The 18,663-nt window shown below is 42.8% G+C and overlaps 1 protein-coding gene across 4 annotated transcripts in view; it reads right to left on the bottom strand.

Annotated features, from left to right (window-relative positions):
- Positions 1 to 378: 378 nt before the first annotated feature.
- The window catches only part of LOC129761553 (zinc finger protein 2), an 88,279-nt gene continuing 69,994 nt past the window's right edge, over positions 379 to 18,663 (bottom strand). For all 4 annotated transcript variants that reach the window (XM_055759277.1, XM_055759280.1, XM_055759279.1 and 1 more), the window contains exons 6-8: positions 6,224 to 8,187; positions 2,607 to 4,481; positions 379 to 1,543 (exon numbers count right to left, since the gene is read on the bottom strand). In XM_055759277.1, coding sequence (XP_055615252.1) covers positions 1,232 to 1,543; positions 2,607 to 4,481; positions 6,224 to 8,187 — 4,151 coding nt within the window. In that variant the 3' untranslated portion in view covers positions 379 to 1,231. The remainder of the gene's footprint in view (positions 1,544 to 2,606; positions 4,482 to 6,223; positions 8,188 to 18,663) is intronic.

Raw genomic sequence — 18,663 nt, 5'->3', positions numbered from 1 at the left:
GTTGTATTGGTGAACCCGAGTGCCAACCCGTGAAACATCTCAGTGCGAAACTAGCAGCTTTCGGGGCGAACTAGTGCGACACTGAGCGCGCAACTGAGTGAATAAAAAAACGTTTTGACAGCAGTTAGTGCGGCACTGGGGTTGAAACTGAACAAAAACGAATTCGCTATAAGCTTCACCCGATGGCAACTTACCCACTTCAACATCACTTTGGAGGGTCGGTGGTGTGTCGAGTTGTGAATGAAATCGTAGTACGATTTTGTTTGCAACTTCAAATCAAGGTGGGACTCGGTGAAATGAAACCAAGTGTCGGTTTTCATGCCGTCTGGTGAAGAGCGCTTGTGTACTTGTGAATTGTTCGGATCAAAATAATCGACACACAACCCAGCAAAAAGATTTCGTTTCGGTTTTTTTTTCTGTATAACAATATCCATGATGTTGTTTGGATTTTATTTCGCCTTCTGTGTTTTGTTTGTTTTTTTTCTCTGAATAAAATTCTTCAATAATAAAAATGACAAAACAATATAATTATCTATCTGTTTTCTCAGCTCAGAGCCGGAGGAATGCTTGACCTTCTAGTTTCTTTCTTTCTTTTTTTTGTTTTGCTCGGTTCACCCTACCGACTCCCTACTCTGCTTTCTGTTTCTTTTTGTGTTTTGTTTTTAACGCACTTCTCTTCCTTTCATTCACATTTCGCGAGTATGGCAAATAAGTTACAAACAAAATCGTTTTGTCTGCACTGTTTCTTGATTTGTTTCACTACTTTAATATATCATTTTTTATGTCTCTTCTTCTCTCTTAACTGTTGCTTGCTTGCTTGCTTTAGTTTAGGAACTTTCACATTACATTTGATGCGGGGAATAGTTTTCTTAGTTACTTTCGTTTTTTTTACTCTCTTTTGCTTGTATATCAAAATATTATTCTTCTAAAAATAAGAGAACATAAACGTCTTTGCGGAAGGGGGTGGGAAACGAAATTGTTTTGTTTTCATGTAAATATTTTGTTGGAAATTGTTTTGGGGGGAAATATATTTGCGCCTGCGCTACGAACTAATGATCAATAAAAATATATATATTTGGAGGCAAAAAGGTGGAATGTTTTCAATCACTGGGCAAATATCGAAATAAATTCCTGTGGAATTACGACAATCGGGAAAAATGAAATATAACTGGGACGCACACTGGGGAAAATTAGGCAATGAAAAAATAAAATAAAATAAAGGACCCTTCCTTTAAAAGGGGCAGTCATTTTCGCGCGGTTGGAAGTCTCGTCGACTCACGTCCAGGCTGGAGTCCGAATCTTCGCTGCCACTGGTGAAAGAGTGCGCGATCTGGGCAGCCGCTAGTTGTGCCTTGGCCGAGCGTTTGTTGCTTTCCTCCTTGAAGCAGTGGTTCTTCTGGTGACGGATCAGCTCGTAGTACCGCTGGAACACCAGGTTGCACTTCTTGCAAGTGTAGTTGATGTTGATGGCCTTCTTCTCATCCGTCTCGAAGGTCGGGTTTGGCTGATTCTCGTAGATCTTGCGCTGCTTCTGGCGGGCATTCTGTTGGGATGTATGAAAACCGGTACAGGAAATAATCACAAGAATCTTATGTTTGCATTAAAAAAATGGACAAATTCTACCAATTTTTCATCCGTTCACCTTCACAGCTGATGATGAGACCACTTGTACATCGTCGGTCATAGTAATCCATGAGTTTTCAAACAAAATTTTACAGCGCTATCAGTTCCAATGCGGAAGTTATTGTGAAAACAGAAAAGGAATTGCGCTCCATGGTTTGTGAGACTGAAGCTAAAGCAGAAGACGGAAGGGAAAGATAGTTACATCGCTCCGGGCTTTGGGTTGGGAGGTAAAAAAATACTTAGCGGAGGTGGACATCATCATGCGAAAACGTAAGTCAAGACCGACCGTGTCTGAACAGCAAGCTGTAACAATGGCTGAAAGTGATGAAGAATGAAATTTTTCCAGCGAAGCAGACTGTTGCGGTCGCCATGAACGACTAGACGGATTTAACGCTGGATGGCAACCACGGACAGGGAACCAACTACTTTATGTCCCCCACCAAGCAGGTAAGTTCTGACGTGAAATACATCTCCCACACGAAGTTCCTAAAGAAGGTACTTTTGAGACTAACCATAAGCGAAAAGGACTTGTCAAAGCCGCTCTCTTTCCGTTCGGAACTTGCGGTGAACGGAGAGATTCACAGTACAAAATGCCTAGCTCATTCATCCAAAAATACCATCCGGACAAAGATATGATGTTTTGGCCAGGTCAGACCTCCGCTCATTACGCGTTCCGTAGTCCGCCAACCCTTCGAACGTTCCCCAACTGCGTCTCATCGAGAATTTTTGGGCAAACCTCAAGCGGAGGGTCTACTCCAACAATTTCGTGGCAAAACGGTGAATGAGCTTAGAAATACAATCAAGAAAGAACTGAAAAACATGCCAACAAATATGTTTTCGACAGCAATGGCGAAAGTTCCAGCCAACTTCCTGAATGCCGCCCAATAGAGCGTCGGAATATTTTTGTAACATGGTCATTTAATTTATGGTTTATGGGATATTTGTCAATTTTTTAATGCAATCGTTAGAGGTGAGATACTAACCTGGAACCACACCACAATGACCCTGGGGGAGAGCATCAGCAGCTTGCTCAGATACTCGAGATCGCTATCCTTGGGATAGGAGTTGTTCTCGAAGAACTCCTGCAGCACCTTGATTTGGTAGTCGGTGAACCGGGTCCGATTGGCGCGCTTTCCATTGGAGCAAGTGACGGATTGGTTCTGCGCCATTTGCTGATGCATTCCCCCAGCCATTGAAACCGGCGGGGAGATGACGGGGCTATCGATCGGGCTGGGAATCTTCATCTCTTCCATCATGCCACCAGGGTTACCATGCGAGCGGTTATCCATGTGTTTCTTCAACGATATGACGCTCGGTGGACGCATCGGGAGCGGGCTGGAGTTGGTGGAATCGATCTGGAGATCGGCTGGGATGGGGGATTCATTGGAGGACTCGGATTTGATCTTCTTTTTCTTGTTGGACATGATCTCCTTACTGAGGCTGGTGAGATCCGGGGTTTGGGAGAAAAAATTTGCCACATTGACCTGGATTTGGGGCGCTGGCTCATGCTGGGGCTGGAAATCGTTACCAAATGTTTCGGGGAACAAATTTTTGTTCAACTGGAAGTTGCCCATTTCTTGGGTAGCCTGATGTTTGGACAAGGACTCCATCAGGGACTTGGAAAAATTTTGCTTCATTTCGTTCATCTTCAGATCGACTGCGTTCTGCGAGAGGTCCTGGGATTCGTTGGATTTGTACGAGGAGTCCAAATCCGTCACCTTGGTCTCGCCGGTGCGTTCGTATTCTTCCACGTTGAGTTTGGTCGACGGCGGAATGCTGAAGTTGTACGGACTGTCCTTCGAGCGCTGGCGTTCTTTGAAGAGTGTGTTACGGAACCAGTGTTTGACGACCTTCGGGGGAAGGTTTGCCTTCAGGGACATCTCCTGGATGCTCTCCTCGCTCGGGGAGTTGTTAATGTCGAAATGGGACCGAAGAATACGGAGCTGCTCGTCGGTGATACGAGTTCGGGCCCGTTTCTGGGTACAAGGCTGCTGCTGGGGCGGTTGCGGTGGCATCTTGCTTTCCAGACTATGAGCCATGAGGTTCATCTCGAGAGGCGACTTGCCGTTCAGATTCTGTGGCATACCTACCGATTGCATTTTGGACTTTTCCGCAGAGATCGCTTTCTCGAGGTCGGATTTCCCTGTCATATCTGGCACCTTCGGTGCTCCAGGAACCGCTCCGAAGTTCAGCTGAGGCGCGAGGTTCAAATAACTGAGCGACATCAGATGATGGAAATGCATGAAGTTCAGTACGTTCAGTGCATTCGGGCCGAGCTTGTTGGTCGGGTCGGTAGCGAACTGTAGAAGCGATGCATTCTTCAAGAAATTTGGATCCATCAGGTTGGCAGTTGGATCAAGCGGAAAGGGAGTCTTCCCCAGGAGAGCCTCCGGCGTAAGATCGAACCCAGGGAGCGAATTTACTTTGGCGAGTTCGTTCAGTGCCTGCTGCTGGAAGCCGTCGGCGAAATTCTCCGGTGGGGGATTGTTCTCCATCATTTTCTTCTTGAGCGCCGAACATTCCGGGCTCAGCTCCAGATGGTTCTCCAGGGTGGATTTATTCGGGAACACCTGGAAGCAGCACTCACAGAGAGCGATTTCTGGCTTATCAACAGCCGCGAGGCCACCCAGTCCAAGAGCGCCCATCATTGGATTCAACATCGGTGGAGGAGGCTGTTGCGGAAGTTGAGGTTGTGACAATGGCTGTTGCTGTTGATGCGACTGCTGCTGCTGCAACTCTGCGGGCGATTTAATCTTGCGCATCGGCGTGTCATCTATGAAGTTCGGCGATTCGTGACTTTCAGGAATTGTTTGGATAAGCGGGAAGTCAGATTTTTTCTTCTCCATATTCGGTAGTTGCTGAAAGTATACAAAAACCATTAATAACGGATGCTTACCCCAACCAATCCTTAAGGTTTGGTTCAGTTCGAATCCGGAATCACTGTTCATTTTATAGCAGAGGTCGTAGTAGGCGTATTCTTTGACAGCAAGTTGTTTGGGAAAATCAACAATGATCTGTTTTGTTTTGAAATAGTTGCGCAGGATGGAAGCCGAGAGATGAAATTTGATTGTGGACACCCATATTTAAAATCCGGCGGTTAGTCAAGTACGTAAATCGCGAAATAGCTGAAAGTGGCCAAATCGACCGTGTATGATATACTGAAACGTTCCCGTGAACATACAAGTGTTGTTTGGATGGATCAGAAGGTGGAAGCTGATAGAAGCTGAGGTTGAAGGTATTGAGAACAATTAAAACCGGGGCTCTACGGGGGACCACGACATCGCCAAAAAACACAATTCTAATCAAAATACCGTCCGGAGAATCCGTATGCGATAAGGTTAACGTGATTTCCGTGTCTGCAAGCAACCAAACAGGATGGTGAAGCAAAATCTGGTGGCCAATAGACGCGCTCGAAAGCTGCACAACAAGGTACAACTGTCAGAAGAGATGTCTCCAGCAAATTTAAGTTCGTTTTCGCTGATAAATTTCCCAGGAAGTTCTTGATTTGGCGGGGGATTTGCAGCTGTTGGTAGAAAACCAAGGTTCTCGCCACAAACAAGACAAAGGACTCGGAAATTTATAGGGAAGAGTGCCTGCAGGGAACGTCTCCTTCCATTCATTAAGGATTACGGAGGTCCGGTGAAGAAGCTTTGGTAAATATTTGGCAAGCTGCCTCCACAGTCGAGAGATGCTTCGGTGGTACCGTGACAATAGGGTCGATTACATAAAAAAAGACCTCAATCCAAGACCGTGGAATAAAATGGGCGCTAAGGTTAACTAACAGAGAGTCCAAACATTGATGGATATCCGAATATCCGAAGAAAAGTACGGAAATTCATGTGCTTTTTCTGTCCACGTGGTATGTGGACAGCACCTTTTCTGTAAATATTATCAACCGTATATAAAATGAATGTCTGATGCTATACACATCCCTACCAATGATTAGTACTTTTTACTACGCTGTAGCGGTAACTTTGACGATTGTTAAATTTGTAAAAATATTCATTGTTTTAATTTGTCGGATCTCGAAAAACGTCCGAAATTCGTGTCTCTGCACTAGAATACCCCCTTAATTCTAAGGTTCTAATATGGGAATTTACAAGATCTGGAAAACGAAATCACATGCTCTGGAAGGAAATCATAATTTCAGAAAACGAACATGTGTAGCAACACAAAATGGACAAAAATTGTATGCCTAAAAAGAATTGATGGTTCGCTCGCATGTTCTGCGCTTCAATTCCTTGTTTCTAACGTTCTCAGTATGCCTCACGCCTCGACAACTGCCAAGCCAATTTTTTCCTGAATAGAGTCAAAACAGGAATGAGGTTAGAAATCGACTCAACAACGACACGATGAATGCAATTTTAAGATAAAAACAAATGTTTAAGCATCGAGGCGACAGCTCAAAAATTTGAGTGCATGATAGTATACAATCTAAATTTAGAAAGACTTCGTATGTATTTTCGATGGTACAGCTTTTTCGAAGAAAAAGTACGGACGAAAAAGTTTTTTACCCCTTCTGGTACAGATAAAAATGTGGCAACACTGGATACGACTAGTTTTGTGATTCCGGATTCTAGGTGAATCATGTTCTACTCACACTTCCAAACATGCTTCTCTCCTGCAGTCGACATGCTCTGGTCTGATGCAAAACACTCCTCATGTGGATATCCAAAGTGCTTCCTTGAGTATACGCCACGTTACAAATATCACACTTGAATTTCTTCCTGGCCGTCTCCTTCTCCTCGATGTCCTTCCGCTTCTCTCCGGACTCCGCAAACATTGGCAACCCGAAGGCCTTGAAATCCGGCTGCTGCTGCTGCTGCTGATGCTGTAGCTTCTCCCCGTGCTCACACCCATCTCCACTGTCACCCATGGAAGCCCCCAGCTGGAACTGAAACTGCTGCTGCTGCTTGTCCGACTTAAACTTCTTCAACTTGTTCAAATGTGACACACTGTTGTAGTGCACCAGCAGAATATTCTTCTGCGTGAAACTCTCCATACAGATGGTACATTTGAACGGTCGATTTGGATTCGTAAACTTCTCCGATTTGATGTCGTAGAACAGCTGCTGCTTGCTGTTGACGGCCCCAGCGATACTATCCGCCGCAGCTTTTTCCCTCTCCTTCGACATATGGAATGCCGTAGCCATATGCCGCTCAAGAGCTGCCGAGTCCGTGAAGCTGAAGCGACAATCGCTGCAAGCGAACTTACCACCACCACCAGAGCCACCACCATCCGAACCGTCCAAGCTTTTGTCATAGTAGAAGCTACTCTTACTGCTCATCGACTTCTCGCTGAGACGATCCTCGTCCGCACTGTCCCGGGTCTGGCTCCGGTCGGACTTGGGACTCATGCCGTTCTTGCTGTTCAGCATCTTCCGCTTGAGGTCCTTGAAGAACAGTATCGAGGCCGACTCCTCGTTGGCACCCTTCGTGGCGGACGATTCCTGCGGATGCTTCTCGGCGATGTGACTTGTGAGCGAGTTGATGTTCTTGAAGTGGGCATCACAGTAGAAGCATTTCGTCGATTCTCTCAGCGAGTGATAGAACAGATGGCGATTGAGCTTCTCGTGCGTTTTGAACGCAAACGGGCACAACTTGCAGCGGTACTTATAGGTGTGATTCTCCGAGATCAAAAAGTTGAGATGGTTCGCCTTAAAGTGGTGGTGCAGATCGGAGAGGTTGTCGAATGCGTCCTTGCAGTCGTTCAGGAAGCATGCGAGATCCTCTGAGTCGGCGTTGCGTTTGAAGTGATTGCTTTCGTTGCAGTGTATCTTCAGATCTACCATCGAATCGAAGCAGACCTTACAGAAGGAGCACTTGATCTCCGGCGAGGGAGAGGTGCTCTCCTTCTTGGGCGACTTGTCCGGACTGCCAAGCTGTTGTTGTTTGGTGGTCTTAAGAAATTGCGAGGTATCAACCAGCTTCAGCAGTCTGTTCAAGCCTTCCATCTTGATGTTGTGGACCCGAATCACGTGCGTTTCCACGTTGACCTGGTCCAGGAATGTTTCCGGACACAGCGGGCAGGACACCGTCTGTGTCTGGTGCTTCTCCTTCTCCTTCTCCCCGTCGCCCTTCCCACCCATATAATTTTCCAGAATTTCCGCCAAATTGCCATGCTTCAAATCGTTGCAGTTCTCCTTCAGCGCGAAGGAATCATTCATGAAGGTGACCTTCTCGATCAAGCGCAGATTCTGGGCGCTCCTGGCTTCGGTCAACGTGCGCAAGTAATCGAACGGTTTCTTCTGGATGGTGGATGGCACACTCAGACTTGGGAAATCCTGCGCCAGCAGCTCGTTGCCGATGTTGTGATTCGCCAACAGATGCTGCATTACGTTGATCTTTTTCGAGGAGAAATTGTTGCACACGCTGCACACCAGACAGCGATCTTTGCAGGTTCCGTCGCCGCCGCTGCCGGCGCCACCGGTTTTCCCGTTACAGTTCTCCCCGTTCCAGGGTTTCTTTTCCTGCAGAATACTGCAGAGCGCACTGACCGCTGCTCCACCGCTGTTGTCCCCTGTGGCCGCCGAGGCCGAGTCCATTGCATCCTGGGAGTCGGCGCCTGGGGAAATAAAGAAAGAAATCGTATGATTATTAGCTTGTTATGAAAATCAAATCATTCGTTTTGGTGGCATTTTTGAACATATTTACGGTTCCTTTCCCTTCGACCAGTTTCATTTTCGATCGATTTATTCTAATCTATCGTGGGAAAGTGAAATCGGTATTGAAAAATCGATTCTTCGGTTTCGTTCATTTCACCAGTCGTTTCTATCCAATTTGGAAAGCAAAAGCTTTCTTTGACGGGTGAAACAGTACGGATGGGCTATGTTTATTATAATTGTCAAAGTGTTCTTTTCACATGCGAAAGAACGCTCGCAGTTATATAAAATTTCATTGATTTCATTCAACCAAAATGGATTACCGCGAACTGTCTTCAAAAAAATAGAGGTTCTTCAAATGCAATTCCCTTTGAAGCCGATTTCAACCCGAAAACAATGCTCGAGTTCACGAAAACTTAATGATCGGTTGAAAAAAGCATCAAAATACACACAAGCCTTCTCCTGGTAAAAAATTGTAAAAACTAATTTTTTTGTTTTTCGGATATTACTGTAGAATGCAACGAAATTCTAGAGATAACTCTCCAGAAGAAAGTTTTGGTGTGCATGAAAAAGACCAATTGGTTTGAGTGGTTTTGTAGAGGTGACTGAATTTTGTAAAGTGAAGATTTATTCTTTCCCTCGAAAATAATGAGAAAGCATCGCAAGCGTTATTTTTCTCCTTGGTGTTATAGCTATAGCAGCTACCACGACAACCTTTTTTCAGTTGATACACACACAATTATAGGGGATTGTATGTTTGTTCCGTCACCACTACCTTTTCACATTTTTAATTACCAAATATTGAAACCGCTTAATGATAACCATTTCAATCCGCATTTGGCAACGTATTAAAGCTAACAACAATGTATTCGTTTGATGCAAAAATACACCAGCGCTCTCCACCAGCGGCATGAAAACCGACGCTCTGTATCATTGAATTATGGAGGCTTTTAGTGGTATTGCATGCCTACGACAGATACACTAGAGCATTTTTCGTGATTACTCAAACCAAAACAAGATTTGGATAACATTTTATTTTATGGGAGTCGAAGCTATGCATAGGATTCCAGTCAGTCATTCACATAGCTTAAGGTTCGACAGTTTGAAGGTTAATAAAGGGTGTGTCACATCAAATTGCATCACGGAAAAAACGCTGTAGAAATTCGCCCAGTAGACCGATCCTTTTGAAAATTTTAGACAGTAAAATAAAAACTATTAAACAGCTATTGGCATTTTCTTTTTAGTCATACTTCGAGCCCAAGCCCGTATGCTCGCGCCTTCCTCTTTACCCCGTCCATATAAGGTTCTGTACAACGTCAGGTTGTAGTTTTTTTTTAACAGAAGTCAATTTTCTCTTGAAGTCCGCCTCCGATTTGACAACTTTTGGGTTCTTCCGGAGGGCCTGCTTCATAATCGCCCAATATTTCTCTATTGGGCGAAGCTCCGGCGCGTTGGGCGGGTTCATTTCCTTTGGCACGAAGGTGACCCCGTTGGCTTCGTACCACTCCAACACGTCCTTTGAATAGTGGCACGAAGCGAGATCCGGCCAGAAGATGGTCGGGCCCTCGTGCTGCTTCAATAGTGGTAGTAAGCGCTTCTGTAGGCACTCCTTAAGGTAAACCTGCCCGTTTACCGTACCGGTCATCACGAAGGGGGCGCTCCGCTTTCCGCAAGAGCAGATCGCTTGCCACACCATATACTTTTTGGCAAACTTGGATAGTTTCTGCTTGCGAATCTCCTCCGGAACGCTGAATTTGTCCTCTGCGGAGAAGAACAACAGGCCCGGCAGCTGACGAAAGACCGCTTTGATGTAGGTTTCGTCGTCCATTACCAGGCAATGCGGCTTCGTCAGCATTTCGGTGTACAGCTTCCGGGCTCGCGTCTTCCCCACCATGTTTTGCCTTTCGTCGCGGTTAGGAGCCTTCTGAACCTTGTATGTACGCAGGCCCTCCCGCTGCTTGGTCCGCTGGACGAATGAACTTGACAAATTCAGCTTATTGGCGACATCCCGGACCGAACTTCTCGGATCACGTCTAAACTGCTTAACTACGCGCTTGTGATCTTTTTCACTGACGGAGCATCCATTTTTGCCGTTCTTCACCTTCCGGTCGATGGTTAGGTTCTCGAAGTATCGTTTTAGTACTCTGCTGACCGTGGATTGGACGATTCCCAGCATCTTACCGATGTCCCGATGTGACAACTCCGGATTCTCGAAATGAGTGCACAGGATTAATTCACGACGCTCTTTTTCGTTCGACGACATTTTTCCAAATTTACGAAACTGACAGTGAAACATGGCCAACGTGATTTATACACTCTTCTCTGATTATAAGCGAAAGCTGAAGATATAATTCCTAAAAATTAAATTTCTACAGCGTTTTTTCCGTGATGCAATTTGATGTGACACACCCTTTATTTCCTACAAACCAGATGGATTCGTCAGTAGATTATTAATACTGACAAACCAATCCGTTTGCAGTTAAGTACCCTAAACACTCGCAGTCGACATTTCTATTGGCTTACAAAAATCATGAGCGATATGCAATGAACACACAATCGTTAGCGTTATGAATAAAATGCTTGTTGAAGCGCTCGTAGTCTTCAATTGATACTTATGATAAAGGGTGTGTCACATCAAATTGCATCACGGAAAAAACGCTGTAGAAATTTAATTTTTAGGAATTATATCTTCAGCTTTCGCTTATAATCATGCCATGTTTCACTGTCAATTTCGTAAATTTGGAAAAATGTCGTCGAACGAAAAAGAGCGTCGTGAATTAATCCTGTGCACTCGAGAATCCGGAGTTGTCACATCGGGACATCGGTAAGATGCTGGGAATCGTCCAATCCACGGTCAGCAGAGTACTAAAACGATACTTCGAGAACCTAACCATCGACCGGAAGGTGAAGAACGGCAAAAATGGATGCTCCGTCAGTGAAAAAGATCACAAGCGCGTAGTTAAGCAGTTTAGACGTGATCCGAGAAGTTCGGTCCGGGATGTCGCCAATAAGCTGAATTTGTCAAGTTCATTCGTCCAGCGGACCAAGCAGCGGGAGGGCCTGCGTACATACAAGGTTCAGAAGGCTCCTAACCGCGACGAAAGGCAAAACATGGTGGGGAAGACGCGAGCCCGGAAGCTGTACACCGAAATGCTGACGAAGCCGCATTGCCTGGCAATGGACGACGAAACCTACGTCAAAGCGAACTTTCGTCAGCTGCCGGGCCTGTTGTTCTTCTCCGCAGAGGACAAATTCAGCGTTCCGGAGGAGATTCGCAAGCAGAAACTATCCAAGTTTGCCAAAAAGTATATGGTGTGGCAAGCGATCTGCTCTTGCGGAAAGCGGAGCGCCCCCTTCGTGATGACCGGTACGGTAAACGGGCAGGTTTACCCTAAGGAGTGCCTACAGAAGCGCTTACTACCACTATTGAAGCAGCACGAGGGCCCGACCATCTTCTGGCCGGATCTCGCTTCGTGCCACTATTCAAAGGACGTGTTGGAGTGGTACGAAGCCAACGGGGTCACCTTCGTGCCAAAGGAAATGAACCCGCCCAACGCGCCGGAGCTTCGCCCAATAGAGAAATATTGGGCGATTATGAAGCAGGCCCTCCGGAAGAACCCAAAAGTTGTCAAATCGGAGGCGGACTTCAAGAGAAAATGGATTTCTGTTCAGAAAAAACTACAACCTGACGTTGTACAGAACCTTATGGACGGGGTAAAGAGGAAGGTGCGAGCATACGGGCTTGGGCTCGAAGTATGAATAAAAAGAAAATGCCAAAAGTTGTTTAACAGTTGTTATTTTACTGTCTAAAATTTTCAAAAGGATCGGTCTACTGGGCGAATTTCTACAGCGTTTTTTCCGTGATGCAATTTGCAAGTGCAAGTTTACCATAGAAACGTCTCTACTGCTCAACATTCTCTGTTCACGTTTCCATGGCTTGCTGTACCATATGCGTGATAATATTTGCACCATCGTTCCCGTTCCACCTACAATTCGATTCTCGGTAAAAAACGAAAATAAAACAACAACAACAACAAAACAAAAACAATGATGTTCTTCCCGCGTCACAATATTTCTAGCCTACTTGTGATATTACATCTTTTTCTGTGTGGTTGTTTCTGTTGCTGTTGGTTTGTTTCCAATTATTTTCGGTCACACTAAAATTCATATCACAATAGACTGCGAGTAAAAAATGCATATTTCCTTTGTGTGACAGTTTAACCATGACGAAGTGGCTGCGTAGTCGTGATATGTCCCGCGCGCAAATAACACAAAAAACATTTCAATCGCCGTGAGAGTGTCACGGTGGACCGTGAAAAGGGTCTTAGACCGAGAAAAGAGAGAAAACTATTCACGAAAGTGGTCACAGTTCGTTCAAGATCTTTTTGTATTTCAAGGGTTATCGCTGCCATCGAAAGGAAGATGCGGGCGAATCCATTGCGTTCAGAAAGGAAAATGGAGAAGGAACACGGGATCAGCGACTCTACAGCATACACTGCGTTTCATAACTATAGAACCACTCCATTTTCAGAGTTTCCAAAAATATGTAAGAAGTCAGTAATACAATAATTATCTTCATTTATAAAACCACCCATTTGAATTTTATTGTTGTGTTCAGGCGCGAAACATTAAAAAAAACCTAAATTCCAGTGTTCCGTAACTATAGAACCAGATGGAAAAACTCTCACTCCTTTACAAGATTAACGTCAATTTTACATGAATTACAATTAGTTTCTAATTCGTAGATCATCTTTAGCTCTCAATCAGTTCAAATAAACCATTCGGGGTGGTTCCGAAAAAACTGCGCCATGTTGTAGTGTGCACCTCATTCTACGTAGAAGATACTGCTCGTTTAAGCTCTTCAAATTGCTCATACTGCTTATAAGCTGCATCTGTTATGCATACGATCAATCCTCATAAGTTCATGAAGGTGTATTGATCTGGTGAACAAGCTGGCCATGCCATGCCATGACTTTCCGAATTTTATGAATTGATGCCAAACTACCCAATTATCACGGTGTTTTTAAAACAGAAGTAAATGATTCTGAACTACTTCAATGCACTCCTGACTGTGCATTCATGTTGATGAAAGGTTATCTGACCCAGGCCCATTTGAAAATATTTTCCTCGAATTTCAAATTTGAACTAATTTTATCAAAAACCTGGTGATGAGACCACTTGTATATCGTAAATCATAGTAACCCACGAGTTTTCGAACAAAATTTTACAGCGCTATCTAACTGATACCAGCGGAACTGCGGAAGTTTGTGCCCACTGGGAGCTCCATTCCGATGCGAAGAAAGTGGACTTCGTCATGTATTTTGAGTCTGATGAATATGCCCGTTCCGGTATCTATAATATCCTTACACTACTGGTGAAAAATGATAGTATTGAACGGAAGCCTGGATCGTGATCTGATGTTCGTGATGGAGGATGAAATTTTTCCGGCGAAGCGGAACGTCGCTGTTATCATGGAAGACGAGACGTATTTAATGCTGAATGGCAACGATTGTCAGGGAACCAATTACTTTACGTCCCCCACCAAAGAGGTAAGTTCCGACGTGAAGTACATCTCTAGCATCAAGTTCCGAAAGAAGGTGCTTCTGTAGCTAATCATCAGCGAGAATGGGATTGCAAAGATTCTTCCTCCGTTCGGGAATTGCGGTAAACGGGAAGATTTTACAGTGCTTGCCAGAAATCCCCTTCTTCGTCCAAAAATATCGCCCGAACGAGGATGTGATGTTCTGGTCGGACCTAGTCTCCGCCCACTACGCAAAGAAGTCGCTGGAGAAAGATAGATGTTGTTCCGAAGTCAACCAACCCTCCAAACGTTAACCAGCTGCGTCCCATCGAGAATATCAGGGCAAACCAGAAGCACGGCGTCTACTCTAAAAATTTCGTGGCGAAAACGGAGGAGGAAATAATAAATAAAACTCTTATTAGCATTTATGCTCTTATGCTTATGCTTACACCAATATGTAGAAAAACATTGCTTCAATTATTTTGGCAGCTCTGCACTGTAAATATAAATGAACATGAAAAGCACGCGACAGAACATTAGCAGCTGTCAAGTTGATAAACAGGGCGGTGTTCAGTAGTTACTGATATTTCTCAGATTTTAGTATTTTTTTCATTGTTAAACCTCTAAACAGCTGATGTTATTCACAAACATACCAATGTCACGTAATGTTTACAGCAGGGGTTAGACATGGTGCTCCCTTGGCCGAGTGGTTAGCGTCATAACTAACATGCCGGGTGTTCGGGTTCGATTCCCGTTCTGGTCGGGGGAATTTTTCGCCAAAGAAATTTCCTCCGACTTGCACTGTGATCACGCGTATTCTAGAGCTTGCCACTCAGAATGCATTCAAGGCGTGTTATTTGGCATAGAAATCTCAACTAAGTACTATCAAAAATGACGCAAGTAATACTACGTTGAGATGGCGAAGTTCCTCTAGGAACGTTAGTGCCATTGAAGAAGAAGAAGAAGGGGTTAGACATCAATTGAATATAGGCTACCAAAAATCAAAATCAATATGGCGTCATTTGTTTATCAACATATCATTTACGAGGATTGAAATCGAAAAATGCGCTGCTTTATTCTAACTGCATGAGCGATTTTCATATTCCGGTTTCACATGGAGGTGTTCACATTTAACATGGAGTTTAAAGTTAGCCACTATTCGACTATATAACCGCACCGAGTTGTACACAACAGTAATTGATTGAACCAAAATGTCAGTAAACCGCAGCAATATTGGGTACAATATGAGGGATTTGACGTTTTAGTCGTACCCCTGGTTTACAGTAGTGATTTGAAGCAGAAAATAATTGAGACAATTGAGAAGTGACGGTCTCAAAAACGGTGAAGCATTTGACATATACAAGTCGGTAGTTTCTCGTTGATTGAAGCGATACAGGACACAAGGAACGGTTGGAACGGCTAGCCATCCAGGTTCAGTAACGATTACAAGAGGATAAAATATTCAGTTACAGACCAGTGAAGAAGCAGTTTTTCAACAACAAACCGTGAAAGAAAAAACTTCTCTTTGCGGAAAACCATTTGAGCTGGAAAACGGTATTGTTCAGCGACGGATCCAATTTCAATCGGTTTGATTTCGACACCGCTCGATACCAAACTTATTCCGCTATATTCCAAAATTACCATTGAGCATGGTGAAGGTGTGGGACCTCTTCATTGTATTGATGGAATAATTATGTATCTATTTTTGTGTGACTTTTTTATGCGCGTATGAAAATGATTATTGATGAAATTATCAGCCATTTAGTTTTTTTTCGATCTTTGATATGTACTACATAGCACCTCAGCTTTGTTTTGTTTGTTTTAACGCGAAGGCAGGGTTGGCAACCTTCCAGTTTTTCCTGTTTATTGCCAGTTTTTGCCATGCTAGCGAGACAGCCAAATACAAAAAATCTCCAGTTTTTTTTTTAAATTCGCAATTTTATCCAGCTTTTTTTTTTTATTTTTCGGGAATTTCAAGTTTTTTACTCCCAAAAATTGTGAGAATTCTACTTCGCTTCACTCACATCGAAGACCTTTATGAGGATTATCGTCTTTCTCTATCTATATCTTCATATATCTAGTACAGGGTCTTTCAGATTAAACGTTCACGTACCAAATTTTAATAACTTCTACAAAATTGAACCGATTTTTATTTTTGAAAAACGAAACTGAAGCTTATTTTAGGACATTTTCGATGTGACCACCCTTTTTTTCGATAACGCGTTTTAAACGGTGAACAAAATTCTTCATGCACAATTAAACTAAATATAATACACGTTCTAGTAAAATATACATCTTGACACTAAAATCACTTGATCAGACTGAACGAGTAGCCGAATGTTATCGTCCCGAAGTGGGGAATGCAGTGTTACCACCGACGGAGCGAAAAATAAATTAATAAGGAGCTATTCGATTTTTTTTTGCGTGAGCATTTAATCTGGAAGACCATGTATAAGCACACATATGTACGGTAATGTATTTTCTCACTAATTTGCCTCTCTTTCATGGATATTCAGTTCAATCAGCAAAGTTATGTCAGTTTGGATAATGTATATGTAGGTGCTGCTATCCAAATGTGACTTTACTGTAAAGAACCCAAGGATGCTTCTTTCCTTTGGGGTAAACTTTTGTTACTAGAAGGAATTACAATAGTTTTGCTTTTCCCAAATTGAGCAACATTATTCATACATTCCTGAATCTGCCGCATTCCTCAACAACCGTTGAACGATGGTTTTCAGAATACTTTTTGAACCAAACAATACTGAGAAATATAACAGGAACAAAAACTTTGCGAGGAATTCTAGCTTCCAAAAATTATGTAGACATGCATAAGGAACGGTTAACGTTGAACCGACGGCTTATTCTGTCGTTTTAACATTTGTTTACCATTCTTATCGCGTAATATGTGCGAATAATTAGTCCGGCAAAATATTACCGTATTTACAAAAAAATTGTCCAAAAATATACAATTTTTCGCTAAGGGTGCAGTTTCAGTGGATGACGAATAAACAAAAATTATTTGCAAGAAATTTAAAATAATTCGTTGCGAGTCTATAATAGTTCCGACACAGAAGGTGAAAATGAATCCAACTCTCTGGCCACGATTCATCCTAAAACCAGTAGTATTTTAATTCCATTACTAATTGCTTCTCTACTTTTATCATGATACATAGAATAGTAATTATAAAAGCAGCATTCCTATGGTTTCTTATATTCATCTATTAAAAATCGTTAAGTGATAGAACTCTATAGGCATGTTCAAATGTAGATGAAGCTTGTAGTACAAAATACTTACAAAATAATGTTTAATTTTAAAACGATGCATGAAAGCTGGATGGAACTACGTCAGTTATGCGTTCAAACTGTGATTGTTCGAAAAGGTTTTTTTTTTCAAAATTGCTTAAATGTTTTCGAACAAAGAATGTTTGTTTGCATGTTGAGCATACGAATTACATAGTGTAGAATGCGTCACAGCGAAAGCATCGGTAATTGGTATTATTAATAACATAACAATGGAAGCCTCATATCAACAGTCCCGCTGTGAACATTCTAACAATAGGAATTCTCTTACGCCGAAAAGGGCGTCATGTGTTGTGTATCGATAGAATAGGAATACTTTTACGCCTAAATGGCTACTGTGTAATCGATAAAAATGAGTATCGATAAGATAGGAATACTCTTACGCCTAAAATGGCTAATGATACAACATACAAGATACAACATGAGAAAAATGTACACGATGAATTCGGCTCTGTTACAGCTAAATTGCTAAATGAGCCTAATAAAAATAAACTGATGGGATAAGAAAAAACGACCACAGAAGTGTATATCGGTTTTTAAAGTTAATTTGTACTTCCATTGGTTACGACAAGATACGGATCAAAGCTAAATGTGGTCTTTCAACAAGACGGGGATTCAAGCCACACCTTAATTCGTTCACAGAGATGGTTAGAGCAACATTTACCGTTTTGGTCAAAAGACATGTGGCCGCCATCGACTCCAGATCTCTACCCTTTGGATTTCTCCATATGGCCTTCATGACTAAGGCCTGTGCTAAGCGCCACTTAAACACGATTACTCTCAAGCGAACTGTAACACGAGCCTGGAGGTAATTGGATTCGGGGAAGGTTATCAGATCTTGTCGATCGTTCGGGAAGCGTATTGAAACGGTTTTTATTAATAAACCAATCTCAATCGACGATTAACTTGTTTTTAAGTTCAATACTTCACTAGTTTTAAAAATAAATTCGCTTTGCTTAAAAAATATGCTAAATTTTCAAAAAAATACACCATTGGAGCAAGAACGAGCTGCGGCATGTTGAAACTTATGTTTCATTTCACGCAGAAAAAACTCCTCATTTAAGTTACCTCTTCTCTTCCTAAAATCCCTTCCCATAAGTTTTCAAATGGGTTTTGATCTGATAAACAAGCTGGCCAGTCCAGGATCTGAAGCCGCTGTTCAAAAAACCCTGCCATAGCGAGCCCATTTGTATGAACTGATACGTTATTCTGTCCGATTACCCAAATGTCACGTACAACAACAGCAGTAAATGGAAAACATAATCTTATTCCATAAAAAAGACTTATAAAAATTCATAATTTTTGAATTACTCGACCGATTCACATTATCGACACATCGAATTAAAGGCAATTACCTTTTTTGGAAAAATATTGCAATTGCAAGAAGCTTGGATTCTGTTTTCGTAATTATTGATTGTATCTGGTTTATATAGCTTACATGTTTTAGGGTTCAAACTTAACATTCTATGTTTTCACTCGTGTACTGCAGTGTGTTACATGTGGCTGCTCGTTAACCGAATCGAGATTCAAATTGATATTGCAATAATATTTCTTTGAAAGAATGTGATCGATAAAAATTTCCCACAAAATGTCGCTCACCAAAATTACCCTTTTTTTT

Source organism: Toxorhynchites rutilus, chromosome 1, assembly GCF_029784135.1.
Source record: "Toxorhynchites rutilus septentrionalis strain SRP chromosome 1, ASM2978413v1, whole genome shotgun sequence".
In the NCBI taxonomy this organism is placed as follows: domain Eukaryota; kingdom Metazoa; phylum Arthropoda; class Insecta; order Diptera; family Culicidae; genus Toxorhynchites; species Toxorhynchites rutilus.
Note: the sequence above shows the minus strand (reverse complement) of the source record. Positions and strands in the feature narration are given on the sequence as shown.